This window comes from Podarcis erhardii, assembly GCF_964252035.2.
Source record: "Podarcis erhardii genome assembly, chromosome: 5".
In the NCBI taxonomy this organism is placed as follows: Eukaryota; Metazoa; Chordata; class Lepidosauria; order Squamata; family Lacertidae; genus Podarcis; species Podarcis erhardii.
Window position 1 is genome coordinate 10,349,892 of NC_138509.1, and position 12,934 is coordinate 10,362,825.

At 43.0% G+C, this 12,934-nt stretch overlaps 1 protein-coding gene and 1 long non-coding RNA gene across 2 annotated transcripts in view; one reads left to right on the top strand and one right to left on the bottom strand.

Moving 5' to 3' along the window:
• The window catches only part of LOC309343192, a 224,270-nt gene extending 220,070 nt beyond the window's left edge, over positions 1-4,200 (top strand). Inside the window, exon 2 of the long non-coding RNA XR_014157169.1 lies at positions 3,008-4,200. This is a non-coding gene — a long non-coding RNA (uncharacterized lncRNA). The remainder of the gene's footprint in view (positions 1-3,007) is intronic.
• TMEM129 (transmembrane protein 129, E3 ubiquitin ligase) lies at positions 3,849-11,047 on the bottom strand. Its single transcript, XM_081864402.1, has 4 exons — positions 10,828-11,047; positions 6,817-7,291; positions 5,699-5,858; positions 3,849-4,802 (listed from the first exon to the last, which is right to left on the bottom strand). The coding sequence occupies exons 1-4, from the start codon at positions 11,030-11,032 to the stop codon at positions 4,554-4,556; spliced, it is 1,089 nt and encodes a 362-aa protein (XP_081720528.1). The 5' UTR covers positions 11,033-11,047; the 3' UTR covers positions 3,849-4,553.
• Positions 11,048-12,934: the final 1,887 nt, after the last annotated feature.

The window sequence follows — 12,934 nt, forward strand, 5'->3', positions numbered from 1 at the left end:
AGAGACCCCGTGAGGAGCCTCGCTGCAGCATTCTGCACCCGCTGGAGTTTCTGGGACAGCTTCAAGGGCAGCCCCGCGTAGAGCGAATTACAGTAGTCAAGCCTGGAGCTTACCATTGCATGGATCACTTTGGCCAGGTCAGGGTGGGAAAGGGAAAGGGCCACACTCTCTTGCCCCCCCCCAAATTTAAAGGTAAAAAAACCTGGATGTACATTTCCAAAATATAAAATACAAATAAAAGAAAACTTACATACAGCAACAGTGTTTTGTGTTGTGTAGGCTCTGATGATGTACATCTTTTGTTATGTGCAAATGGCTTTAGATATCTATTAGGTCCATAAGTTACCATATAATAATAATAATAATAATTTTTATTTATACCCCATCCTCCCCACCAAGGCCAGGCTCTGGGCGGCTAACAAGCAATAATAAGAACAAGTTGAATGAATACAACTTAAAAACGATATAGCATAACAATATAGCAATATATAGCATATAGTCAACACAAAAAAACAGCCACAATTTGTTGTTCACAAAGGACAGCTGGACATATAAAGGGCCCTTCAGTAGCTTAGGGCCTCATCAAACCTAAATCCGGCCCTGGCCCCTGCCCTGTTTTGTTTGTTTGTTTTTTCCAAGTCAGTATTCTGTGCCTACTGCTGAGCATAAAGGTAAAGGGACCCCTGACCATTAGGTCCAGTCACGGACGACTCTGGGGTTGCGGTGCTCATCTCGCTTTATTGGCCAAGGGAGCCAGCGTACAGCTTCTGGGTCATGTGGCCAGCATGACTAAGCCGCTTCTGGTGAAACAGAGCAGCGCACGGAAATGCCGTTTACCTTCCCACCGGAGCAGTACCTATTTATCTACTTGCACTTTGACATGTTTTCGAACTGCTAGGTTGGCAGGAGCTGGGACAGAGCAACAGGAGCTCACCCTGTCACAGGGATTCAAACCACCGACCTTCTGATCAGCAAGTCCTAGGCTCTGTGGTTTAACCCACAGCGTCACCCGCGTCCCTTATCCCTACTGAGCATACTTAGTCCTTATTGAGTTGTTTTATGTTCCCCTCCCCTTAAAATTCCCATTTATTTAAAAAAAGTACTCCTGCAATCCTTGACGATCACCCCAGTGATGATTGCACTATCTTTGTGCATGGATAGTACAATTCTGGCAATATGACTGGCATGGAGATAATTTCCTCGTTTCCATGGGACCACAGCCATGTGATTACCAAATCATGTCCTTACATTGAGGCAATAAGCAGTACAGGCAAGTCAGGCAAGGAGAGTAACTGCAGCACAGCTGACTCAAGTCACAGAAATGCCAGGGAGATGAGAGTTGGTGGCATTGTCAAAAGGCACCCAGCAAGCAAGAGATAAGAGGAGCTCTGCAATCCTTAAGTGGTTCATCTAAACCAGAAAGAAAGTCCCAGGAAGCCCAAAGAGAATTGTTTTGATTACATCAGTGCAAGTAGGTAAAGCTAAAGCTAAAGGGACCCCTAACCATTAGGTCCAGTCGTGGCCGACTCTGGGGTTGCGACGCTCATCTCGCTTTATTGGCCGAGGGAGCCGATGTACAGCTTCTGGGTCATGTGGCCAGCAGGACTAAGCCGCTTCTGGCGAACCGGAGCAGTGCACAGGACCAAGCATCAGGAGCTCACCCCGTCACGGGGATTCGAACCACCGACCTTCTGATTGGCAAGCCCTAGGCTCTGTGGTTTAACCCACAGCGCCATCAGTGCAACTAAGGGACCATAAATATCCAGAAGGAAAGAACACTGGTGTTCTCTCTCTCTCTCTCTCTCTCTCTCTCACACACACACACACACACGGTGTAAAGGACTCCTGGACGATTTATGCCCAGTCAAAGGAAACTGTGGTTGCGGCGCTCATCTCGCTTTCAGGCCAAGGGAGTCGGTGTTTGTCCACAGACAGCTTTCCAGGTCATGTGGCCAGCAGGGCTAAACAGCTTCTGGCGCAACGGGACACCATGGCGGAAACCAGAGCGCCCAGAAATGCCGTTGACCTTCCCGCTGCAGCAGTACCTATTTATCTACTTGCATTAGTGTGCTTTCGAACTGCTAGGTTGGCAGGAGCTGGGACAGATACTGTACACACTCTCTCTCTCTCTCTCTCTCTCTCTCTCTCTCTTCTGCCCGGAGGGTTTGTGCATGGCTAATTATCCATAACAAGCAAATACAGGAGCAACAAAAATGAGTTTATGTATACTAAGGAAGTGAAAAAACATGGAAGGTTGCAATACATTGGGGGGGACGGACAAAGAAGGTAGTATTATAGAGGACCCTGGACATGATCTTTTATTTCATACAAGAAACAGATGCTGGAGAAATGTTTACAGTGTGTCCCTGCCAATCCTTCAGAGTGGATCCTCCTTCAGAGCACCCTCAAAGACCCACTAAAAGATCACAACATGAGTTACTTGCCAGAGTGAAGGATCAATACAGTTGCCCCATGACAGTTACCCATAACAGTTGAGAACTAGAATTGCATGTCTCTTCACAGTGTGGAGTCTTTGCCCAATTTCCATGGGGGTAGCTGGGGAAATAGCATGCAATGGCAAAATAACAGAACACAAAACAAATCCTGAACAATCCTCTGGCAAAAACACAGGGTGATCCCATAAGCAAGAGCTGGATAATCCTCCAATTTAAATCACTACCAAGCGAGTGGAAGACAAAAGAGTTGAAACTGCAGATCAATGCCTGCTTCTGGTTCCCTTCCAGTGGGTTGCTCTACAAGAAGCACAGGTTTCTTGTAGAAGGCACCTAGGCAGAGGCATCTATCAAAGGAAATATTCAGGGCATAGACCAACAAAATAGCAATGCAGATGCTTCCCATGTTTTCACAACCCTGATAACCACTGTGACCTTGTCTACCGAGGCAATACATAGCTGTAATCCATAGGGACTTGTCCCTCTGCTTCTGCTGGAATAGTACAAATGCATTAGAGGCAGATAGGAACTCCAGCCTAATGGTGTACATCCAGATGGCAACTGGGTGCTACTGGACTTCAAAATGCTCAGGGAAACCTGCCCCTTGTATAATGAGACCACAAGGCACTGCCTTAATATGAGCAACAGATCAGAATTACGTTTCAATTTATGAGACAGTGGTCAAGTGTTCTTGTTTCCTGGAATTGAATGTAAACAGACTTACTATGACTTGTTGTATTTTCCCACATCATAGTAGTAGGAAGAATAGTAACTGCATGTCAGCTAGACTAGCCTCAAGGTTAGTAAAGTTAAGAACATATCTTATACATGTGAAAACAAGTTAGGGAGGTGGGATAAGGGAAATCCAATCAGCAGGCATTTTAAATAAGTGAAGTTCAATTTCATACATATTAAGGGTAAGTGAACTGTGATCCTTCTCATTTAATAATGGGAGGCCTCTGAAGATCAAGGAAAAGCAAGTGCAGAGATCCCATAAAGATTAATATTGATTTACAAAGTAATATGATTGCATTTTAAGATACTAATCTATTTACAATAGTTAGTATCTCATGCACAATTGGTCTATTTGGTGTCTCATCTGAATCCCAAGCATTAAAAGCTGGGGCAGCAACAAGCATTAAAAAGTTCTGACCTAAAGATTTTCTGATACATATTCCATGACTAACAGAAATTGTCCCATATTTCCCAAAATCCCAGCCAACTATGGTACTTATACATCTTATTTAATTAATTTAAAAGGGGGAAAGCCCATAGAACATTTATTCCTGCAAAATCAGATGTTCTATTCCAGGGCAAGTATTTGAGTATTTGAGACTTCTGTTTCAAGAGAGAAAGCATCTATGTAATACTAGATTCCTGAAACCTTAACACATGTACTTTTATACTGCGACTTTTATTCTGATTTCAGACATAATACAATTGTGATCAGTTCACCAGCCCAGATGAGACTGGTTATGTATTGTTTAATAGGCAAGCCCCCAACCATTACTGAGCAGATGGGCTCCTTCTTCTTCTTTTAATATGCTATGTAGCCAAGAGCTGAACTGATTGGCTGTATTGCTCAAACTAGTTAAATTTATACCCCATTTTGTGCTACGTATTTCAACCTGAACATGTCACATGAAGATAGTGGCCACAACTGTTCCCTCCACTGCTAGGCTATGTGGGGAGACTATTGCTGGCAACCCACCCCCTCACCCCTGTGTTTCTCCCAACCCTCCAAAGCGGATGGGAGGAGGCAGCGTAATCAATGGAAATTGCCTCTTCCCTGTTCCACTAGTGGAAAGGACAGCTTTGAAGGCCACAAGGTTCCCTAATTCTGCTTCAGTAGAGGTCTGATGCGATTCTAAACTATCACTCAATATTTAATGTAACCAAAGGGAGTAGCCAAAGCTGGTGAAAATAATCGTTTTCCGTTGTTTGGTTGCAGCAATTAAAAAACTGAACCAATAGAAAAATAATCAGAAAGACAACAAAGAGAAAGTCCCCATGAACAGAATAATAAAAAGTAAACAGGAGGTGAATTCATTCATCCACCTTTGAAGTACATTCAGATTTAAAGAGTGTTCCGGGACCTGTTCATCGTATAACACAAACATCTAAAATGCAGAATTTGGCTCTGCAGGTTGGGCAAGGCACGCGGCTTGAAAGCCAGGTTTCTGGGTGCTGCTGGTCTTGCCGACTGGCAAACCATTTGCCCATGCAAGTCAGGCACCACATGGGACGACAGTAGCATTGTTGGCACTCGCCTTCATTCGGCTCTTGACAATTCTTCAGAAGCTTGACATTTGCAGTAGTTTGCATACACCCAATGCACGGGTCTAACTCCTGCAGACAGAGAGAGGAAAAAATACGTCACAATATAATTATTATGTTTTATTTACAATATAGTGCCATCAATGTACATGACACTTGACAGGATGTCATAAGAACACAAAAAGAAAGGGGGGGGGGGGAGAGAGAAAGAAACTAATGATCTGTCTGAAGTAACCAACTAATTTTTTTCGGTCACTGTTAACACAAATGATTGCCACAAATTTAAACGCCACCTAGTGACATGATTTGGGGGTGTTCTCACCTTAAGCTGTTACTGGGTAAAAGTCATCTGCAGCTGGGTTCTGCCGCTCATGAGAAAATGTATACGCATGGTGAATTTTAAATTCATCACAGCTAGCTAGCTGTTGTCCATGGAGTTTTCTTGGCAGGGATACTGGAGTGGCTTGCCGGTTCCTGCTCCAGGTGGATCATGTTTGGTCAAAACTCTCCACTATGACCTGTCCATCTTGGGTGGCCCTGCTCATAGCTTCTCCGAGTTATTCAAGCCCCTTCGCCACAGCAAGGCATTGGGAAAGGAGTACGACAAGGCTGTATATTGTCTCCCTGCTTATTTAACTTATATGCAGACTTCATCATGCGAAAGGCTGGGCTGGGTGAATCCCAAGCCGGAATTAAGCTTGCCGGAAGAAATATCAATAACCTCAGATATGCAGATGACACAACCTTGATGGCAGAAAGTGAGGAGGAATTAAAGAACCTTTCAATGAGGGTGAAAGAGGAGAGCGCAAAATATGGTCTGAAGCTCAACATCAAAAAAAAAGATCATGGCCACTGGTCCCATCATCTCCTGGTAAATAGAAGGGGAATAAATGGAGGCCCACTATCCACCAACTATGAAATAAAGGCAACATGAAAAAATAAGTTATAATCTCCAATCTTGAACCTACCTGATTGCTTGAAACACTGTATGCCTGATTAGTCTCTACCAAAGAGGTAAAGGTTTCCAGAAACAAGTCACTGAGGCTCTGATGTATGACCACATTAGCAGCATTACGGATGGGAGCATGGAGCTTTTCTCTCAGTTCCCCATATTCTGTTGAATTCAGCCTAAGACAGATAGAGTTTCATATCAGCCATTTGCAAGTGTAAAAGAAACAGAATTGTACTTTGTATTTTATACGTGAGCTTTATAGAAAGGAGACACAGTCTCAAATACCATAGATCCCAGGCTTTTATCTCATTTTAATTACAGACTAGGAACAAACAAATCCATACTGTTTTTGCAGCATATTATATAAAAAAATCACAACCAAATTTCAACTTTTGTTTTTCAGTGGGTTATTTAAATGTCGTAGATGACCGAAAACTCTCACTAGCATCAAATGAGTTCACATATGACTCACAACCATTTGTGCCTCCTCAAACTGGAGGGAAATGTTTTGTTAATGTCTCCTCCATTGATTTAAAAAGCACTTTTAAAATGACTAGGTTGAACACTGATATCCTGCCATTCAGTGGTTCAAGCTATGCTACAGATAACCTCAAAGGGCAAACACTTGGGTGTCTAACACCCGGGCAAACACTCAGGTGTCTAACATAACATACCAGTGTTAAAAGTACAGTATCTGCATTGGTAAAGTTCAAGGTTTTGTGGCTATTTAAAGCCCAAGACAACTTGGGACCAGGATGCTTAGCAGCCCATCTCTCACAAGTACAAACCAAACCAATCTTTATGATCAGAAGAGATCCTATTGGCTGTTTCACAGCCAACAGATTGTCACTTGATGGAAACAGGCCTTCTTGGCGATAGCACCCATCCTCTGGAATGCCCTCACTTGAGTAACTTGTGAGCAACAGGCAACACAGACCTTTAAAACCTCTGAAACTCTTATGTTTACCCAAGTTTTCCTGAGCTCTGAATATATTTAATTGAAACAAATTGTACCAGATTATCACATTTAGGCAATCTTGCTTTAAAAAACAGCTCTAACCAAGAGATAGTGGAATATTGTATTGAGATCACATCCCCTTGACAAAACTAAAAAAAAAAAAATGCCAATTTTACCGGATAGTAAAAGGTTTCACATGAGGATTAATACTGGCAACACGAATCGTGAGGAACTGTGCAGGCATGTTTGAGTCTGGCAAGAGTTCATGCTGTCTGGAGTCCACCACAGTTAGAAAGATATCTCGCTGCTGCGCAATATGTAAGCAGTATGTGGTCACTTTCATGATCCAGGTGTCTGTAACAATGACTCGGGCTCCCGGGGCTCCCGTAGCAAACTTGTCAATCCTCCTGAATTCGATGTTGATAGAGGAAGCCACTGCCCTCCAGCCGGACTGTGGGAGGGCATAAAGGGAAAGCGTCTTGACTAATGGGTGGTTATTCCAGCCATTTCGTGACCAGTAATATATCAGGATACCAGCAATGGTTGGGGCAAGAACAGCCAACAAGAAAAAGACTCTCCAGCTTTCTGGAGCCTGATAAAAACTGCAGAGTTGTTTCTCGGGTGCTGCAAAGCACATGCCAGCATAGTAACCTGCAAGGGAGAAAAAAGTACTTTTAGGAGAGAGAGAAAATAACCTGACATACAGGTAAAGGTAAAGGTAAAGGTAAAGGTAAAGGTAAAGGTAAAGGTAAAGGTAAAGGTAAAGGGACCCCTGACCATTAGGTCCAGTTGAGGACGACTCTGGGGTTGTGTGCTCATTTCGCTTTATTGGCTGAGGGAGCCGGCGTACAGCTTCCGGGTCATGTGGCCAGCATGACCTCTGGCGAACCAGAGCAGTGCACGGAAACGCTGTTTACCTTCCCACCAGAGCGGTACCTATTTATCTACTTGCACTTTGACATGTTTTCGAACTGCTAGGTTGGCAGGAGCAGGGACCGAGCAACGGGAGCTCACCCCGTCGCGGGGATTCAAACCACCGGCCTTCTGATTGGCAAGCCCCAGGCTCTGTGGTTTAACCCACAGCGCCACCCGCGTCCCTTGACATACATGTAGGTATTACTTAAAGCTTCCAACAAGAACCTAACATCTTGACAGTTCACATTTCAGACACTGAACTTCCACATATCCTTCTCTCATTGTAAACGCTTTTTCCCTGCTGCACTTTCATCCCCGGAAAACTGTGCCTTATCTACACTGTGATAGGGTAGTCAGGGAGGGGAGCACAGTTGTCAACTTACAGATTTGAAAATAAGGGACCAGCAGCCTCAAAAATAAGGGATCAGCAGCCAAAATAAGGGATCAACAATTACTTTGATAAAATACATATTTTGTTGCGTGCAAATGGATTTAGGTCCATAAATTACAATGCAGCATATATTCAACACACAAAAAAAACAGCAACAATTTGTTGTTGACAAAGGACAGCTGGACATATAAAGGGCCCCATTACCTTCAGTAGCCTATTTAAGGGACATCATCAATAAGGGGCAGCAAAGGACATGGCGCTGGGATAAGGGACTGTCCCGCTAAATAAGGGACGCTTGACAGCTACGGAGGGGAAAGAGGGAACCCTACTTGAACTTCCCTTCCAACCATATCTTTTACATGGGTCTCAAAGCAAACGAGCAAAGCAAAACCTTACATGGCAGGCTTAGTTTTTATAGGGATACAGGTGTAGAGAGGAGAAGAGAGAGCAGCGAAGGAGAAACAGAAAAAAGGGAGCAACTGCTTAGGAACTTTTTCGTGGGGCCCTCTCCCCAGGCTCCTAAAGATGGGGAATGCCTTCGCGAAGGCAAAAACATTCCTTTCCCAGGACTTTGGCTTGATTCAGTCATCACTGGACTTTCCAATGGTGGAGGGCATTGTTTTTGTTTGTTGCTATTTTTATTTCACTTATTTAATTTACATCCCTGCCCTTTACCCAGAGGTCTCAGGGACGTTCACAGAATGTCCTGCATTTTTGCGCTTTTAATATTGCAAACCACCCTGTGATCCTGGGGTGAGGGCAGAGCCACATTTAGGTTTGATGAGGCCCTATGCTACTGAAGGTAATGGGGCTCTTTATATGTCCAGCTGTCCTTTGTCAACAACAAATTGCCACTGTTTTTTGTGTTGAACGTATGCTATATGGTAATTTATGGACCGAATAGGTATCTAAAGCCATTTGCACATAAGAAAAGATGTATATTATCAAAGTAATGGTTGAACTGAAATACAATTAAGAAGAATTATATTAATAGTTCTAGCCACAGGTAGGTAGCCGTGTTGGTTTCACCCTTAATGAGGGTGAAAGAGGAGAGCGCAAAATATGGTTTGAAGCTCAATATCAAAAAAACGAAGATCATGGCTACTGGGCCCATCATCCCCTGGCAAATAGAAGGGGAAGAAATGGAGGCAGTGAGAGATTTTACTTTCCTGGGCTCCATGATCAGTGCAGATGGTAATAGGAGTCACGAAATTAAAAGATGCCTGCTTCTTGGGAGAAAAGCAATGACAAAGCTAGACAGCAGCTTAAAAAGCAGAGACATCACCTTCCAACAAAGGTCCGTATAGTTAAAGCTTTGGTTTTCCCAGTAGTGATGTATGGAAGTGAGAGCTGGACCATAAAGAAGGCTGATCGCCAAATAATTGATGCTTTTGGATTATGGTCCGGAGGCGACTCTTGAGAGTCCCATGGACTGCAAGAAGATCAAACCTATCCCTCTGAAGGAAACCAGTCCTGAGTGCTCATTGGAAGGACAGATCCTGAAGCTGAGGCTCCAATACTTTGGCCACCTCATGAGAAGAGAAGACTCCCTGGAAAAGACCCTGATGTTGGGAAAGATGGAGGGCACAAGGAGAAGGGGATGACAGAGGACGAGATGGTTGGACAGTGTTCTCAAAGCTACAAACATGAGCCTGACCAAACTGTGGGAGGCAGTGGAAGACAGGAGTGCCTGGCATGCTCTGGTCCAGGGGGTCACGAGGAGTCGGACATGACTAATGACTAAACAACAACAACAAGCCATGTTGGTCTGCCGTAGTCGAAACAAAATAAAATTGGCAGACCAACACGGCTACCTACCTGTAACTAGAACTATGGAAGGCACCACACTGGCATCTGAAGAAGTGTGCATGCACACGAAAGCTCATGCCAATAACAAACTTAGTTGGTCTCTAAAGTGCTACTGGAAGGATTTTTTTTTTATATTAATAGTGAAATACAATTTTTTCCCTTTAAACTTTTTTAGGGGCCCCCAAGAGAGTGGGGCTCTAAGCTATAGCTTGTGTGGCTTATACACTGGCACTGGACCGTGAGGGGCAGAATAGAAAGATGATGATGATGATAACAATAATAATAATAATCCAAATAAATTAATAATAATAATAATAATCCAAATAAATAATAATCCAAATAAATAAATAAATATCCAAATAAATAAATAAATAAATAAATAAATAAATATAATAATAATAATAATAATAATAATAATAATAATAATAATAAAAATTTTAGGGGCTCCCAAGAGAGTGGGGTGCTAAGCTATAGCTTGTGTGGCTTATACCCTGGCACTGGACCGTAAGGGGCAGTATAGAAACATGATGATGATGATAATAATAATAATAATCCAAATGAATAAATACATAATAATCCATAAAAATTAATAATAATAATAAAATTTTAGGGGCTCCCAAGAGAGTGGGGTGCTAAGCCATAGCTTGTGTGGCTTATACCCTGGCACTGGACCGTAAGGGGCAGTATAGAAACATGATGATGATGATGATAATAATCATCCAAATAAATAAATAATAATAATAATAATCCAAATGAATAAATAATAATAAGAATCCAGAGAAATAAATAATAATAATGATCCATAAAAAGTAATAATAATAATAATAATAATAATCCCAATGAATAAATAATAATCCAAATAAATAAATAATAATAATCCAGGGAAATAAATAATAATAATGATCCATAAAAAGTAATAATAATAATAATAATCCAAATAAATAATAATAATAATAATAATGGTAATCATCCAAATAAATACGTCAATGGAAGGGCCAGTGGTGAGGGGCCCGCCCTTCCCCTCGTCCCCCCTCCGCAGCCCCCTCTCCCTCCCTCCCTCCCGCTCACGCACCGAGGGGCAGCAGGGCGTGGGCCAGGAGAGTGGCGGCGCCGCGCCGGAGGTGGTACTGGACGAAGGCCGCGTCCTGGCTGCCCAGCCAGCCGCCCAGCAGGTTCGGCACCGTCAGCCCGGCCAGGTGGAACTCGTTGGGCGGGAAGACGAAGCAGACGGCCAGCACCACGTAGGCCAGGCTGAAGGTGGCGGCGGGGCTCTCCATGGGAGCGGGCGGGCGGGCGGGCGGGCAAGGCCGCTGCAGGCCCCGGGAGGCGGCGGCGAAGGCCCGGTCCGCGCTCCAGGCCGGGCTTCTCCCCCCCCCCCGCGCGCGCGCGGTGCACTCTGGGAAGTGTAGTCCAGGCGGGGCAGCGCTCAGCGTCCGAGGGTCCCAGGGCCGGATTTCCTTATAAGATAGATAGACCAACTTAGTGGTGAATAAGACCATCTTTGCAAAAGTAGATAGGCTGGCAGGAATCATCAACTTTCAGAGACCCAAGGACCCAAATAACTTGCTCAATGACTGGTCTCACAAGCTCAATTCACTCAGCTGTTTTTGGACTACAATTCCCATCATCCCTTGCCACTGGTCTTGCTAGTCAGGGATGATGGGAGTTGTAGTTCAAAAACAGCTGGAGGCGCAAGGTTGGGAAACACTACACATCTCATTGCCAAAGAGGAGATGATACATAACTTGCAGTAAGGTGCCTCAGTCGCCTTAATGCTTTAGGGATGCATTGAATTGGTTATAGAAAAAGACTTTATCCCACTGTATATTTGGTTTTTTCATCTCTTCCCTCCAGGTGAAATTTAGAACATAATCTCTCTTGAAGAATTGTTGAGAATTAAGTTACTTTGATTATTCATTTGGTTTATAACACTTTTTTGCTGCAATTGATGGAAAAACACAATAAAATCGTATTGCCTGTGTAAAAATAAATAAAAAATTAGATAGATAGATAGATAGATAGATAGATATCTTTATTGTCATTGTCCCATGCAGAACAAGGAAATTTAAAAACTACATAAAACATTCAAAAACCCCTAAAAACTAAGCAAGCTATAGCTTAGGGTTAGCGATTAGCGTCCGAGGGTCCCAGGGATGGGCACTCGAAGCACGGAGGGCAGGAGCCCCCAGAACCAGGGCCGGATTTCCTTATTAGATAGATAGATAGATAGATAGATATCTTTATTGTCATCGTCCCATGCAGAACAAGGAAATTTAAAAACTACATAAAACATTCAAAAACCCCTAAAAACTAAGCAAGCTATAGCTTAGGGTCCCTCTCTCTTGGGGAACCCAAAGAAAATTAAAGGGGGGGGATGGATGTACACTTCCAAAATATAAGATAAAATACAAATAAAATAAAATCACATACAGCAACAGTGTTTTGGGTTGTGTAGGCTCCGATGATGTAAGTAATCGGCCCCGCCTGCTCCCTAAAATATCACTGGTTTGCTCGTTTCTATATTTAGGGTGCCTACATTCTGCATGGACTGGTTAATGTTAATAAAGCTATTTATAATTATTAGTAGTTTCCACCATATATTTACATCTATTGCTATTTCATGTTATACCAAGTTTCTAGAGACTAGATTATGAGCCTTTGTAAATTGTGTTTCTAAAGGAACTTTTGTTATCGCCAAATGCCAACGTGTTTGCATTATTGAGTTTGTTATGAATAAAAAAATCATTTTAAGTTTGAGCTTCATAATTATTTCACTATGAATATACTTCTTCTTAATTGTATTTCACTATTAATATACTTCTTCTTAACTGCATTTCAGCTCAACAATTACTTTGATAATATACATCTTTTCTTATGTGCAAATGGCTTTAGATACCTATTAGGTCCATCAATTCCCATATAGCATTTTTCCAGTTACAGGTAGGCAGCCGTGTTGGTCTGCCCAAGTCGAAACAAAATAAAAAGGAAGGAATTTTTAAAATTTTGCTTCGACATTTAGCCTACGTTCAACACACAAAACAGCGGCGATTCGCTGTTGACAAAGGACAGCCGGACATATAAAGCGCCCCGTTCCCTGCCCTTAGCTTAGGAAATTGCAACGGCAGGCGGATGTGCGCATGCGTTAATAATATTAGCCAAGCTCCGCCTCCACCGCTTTG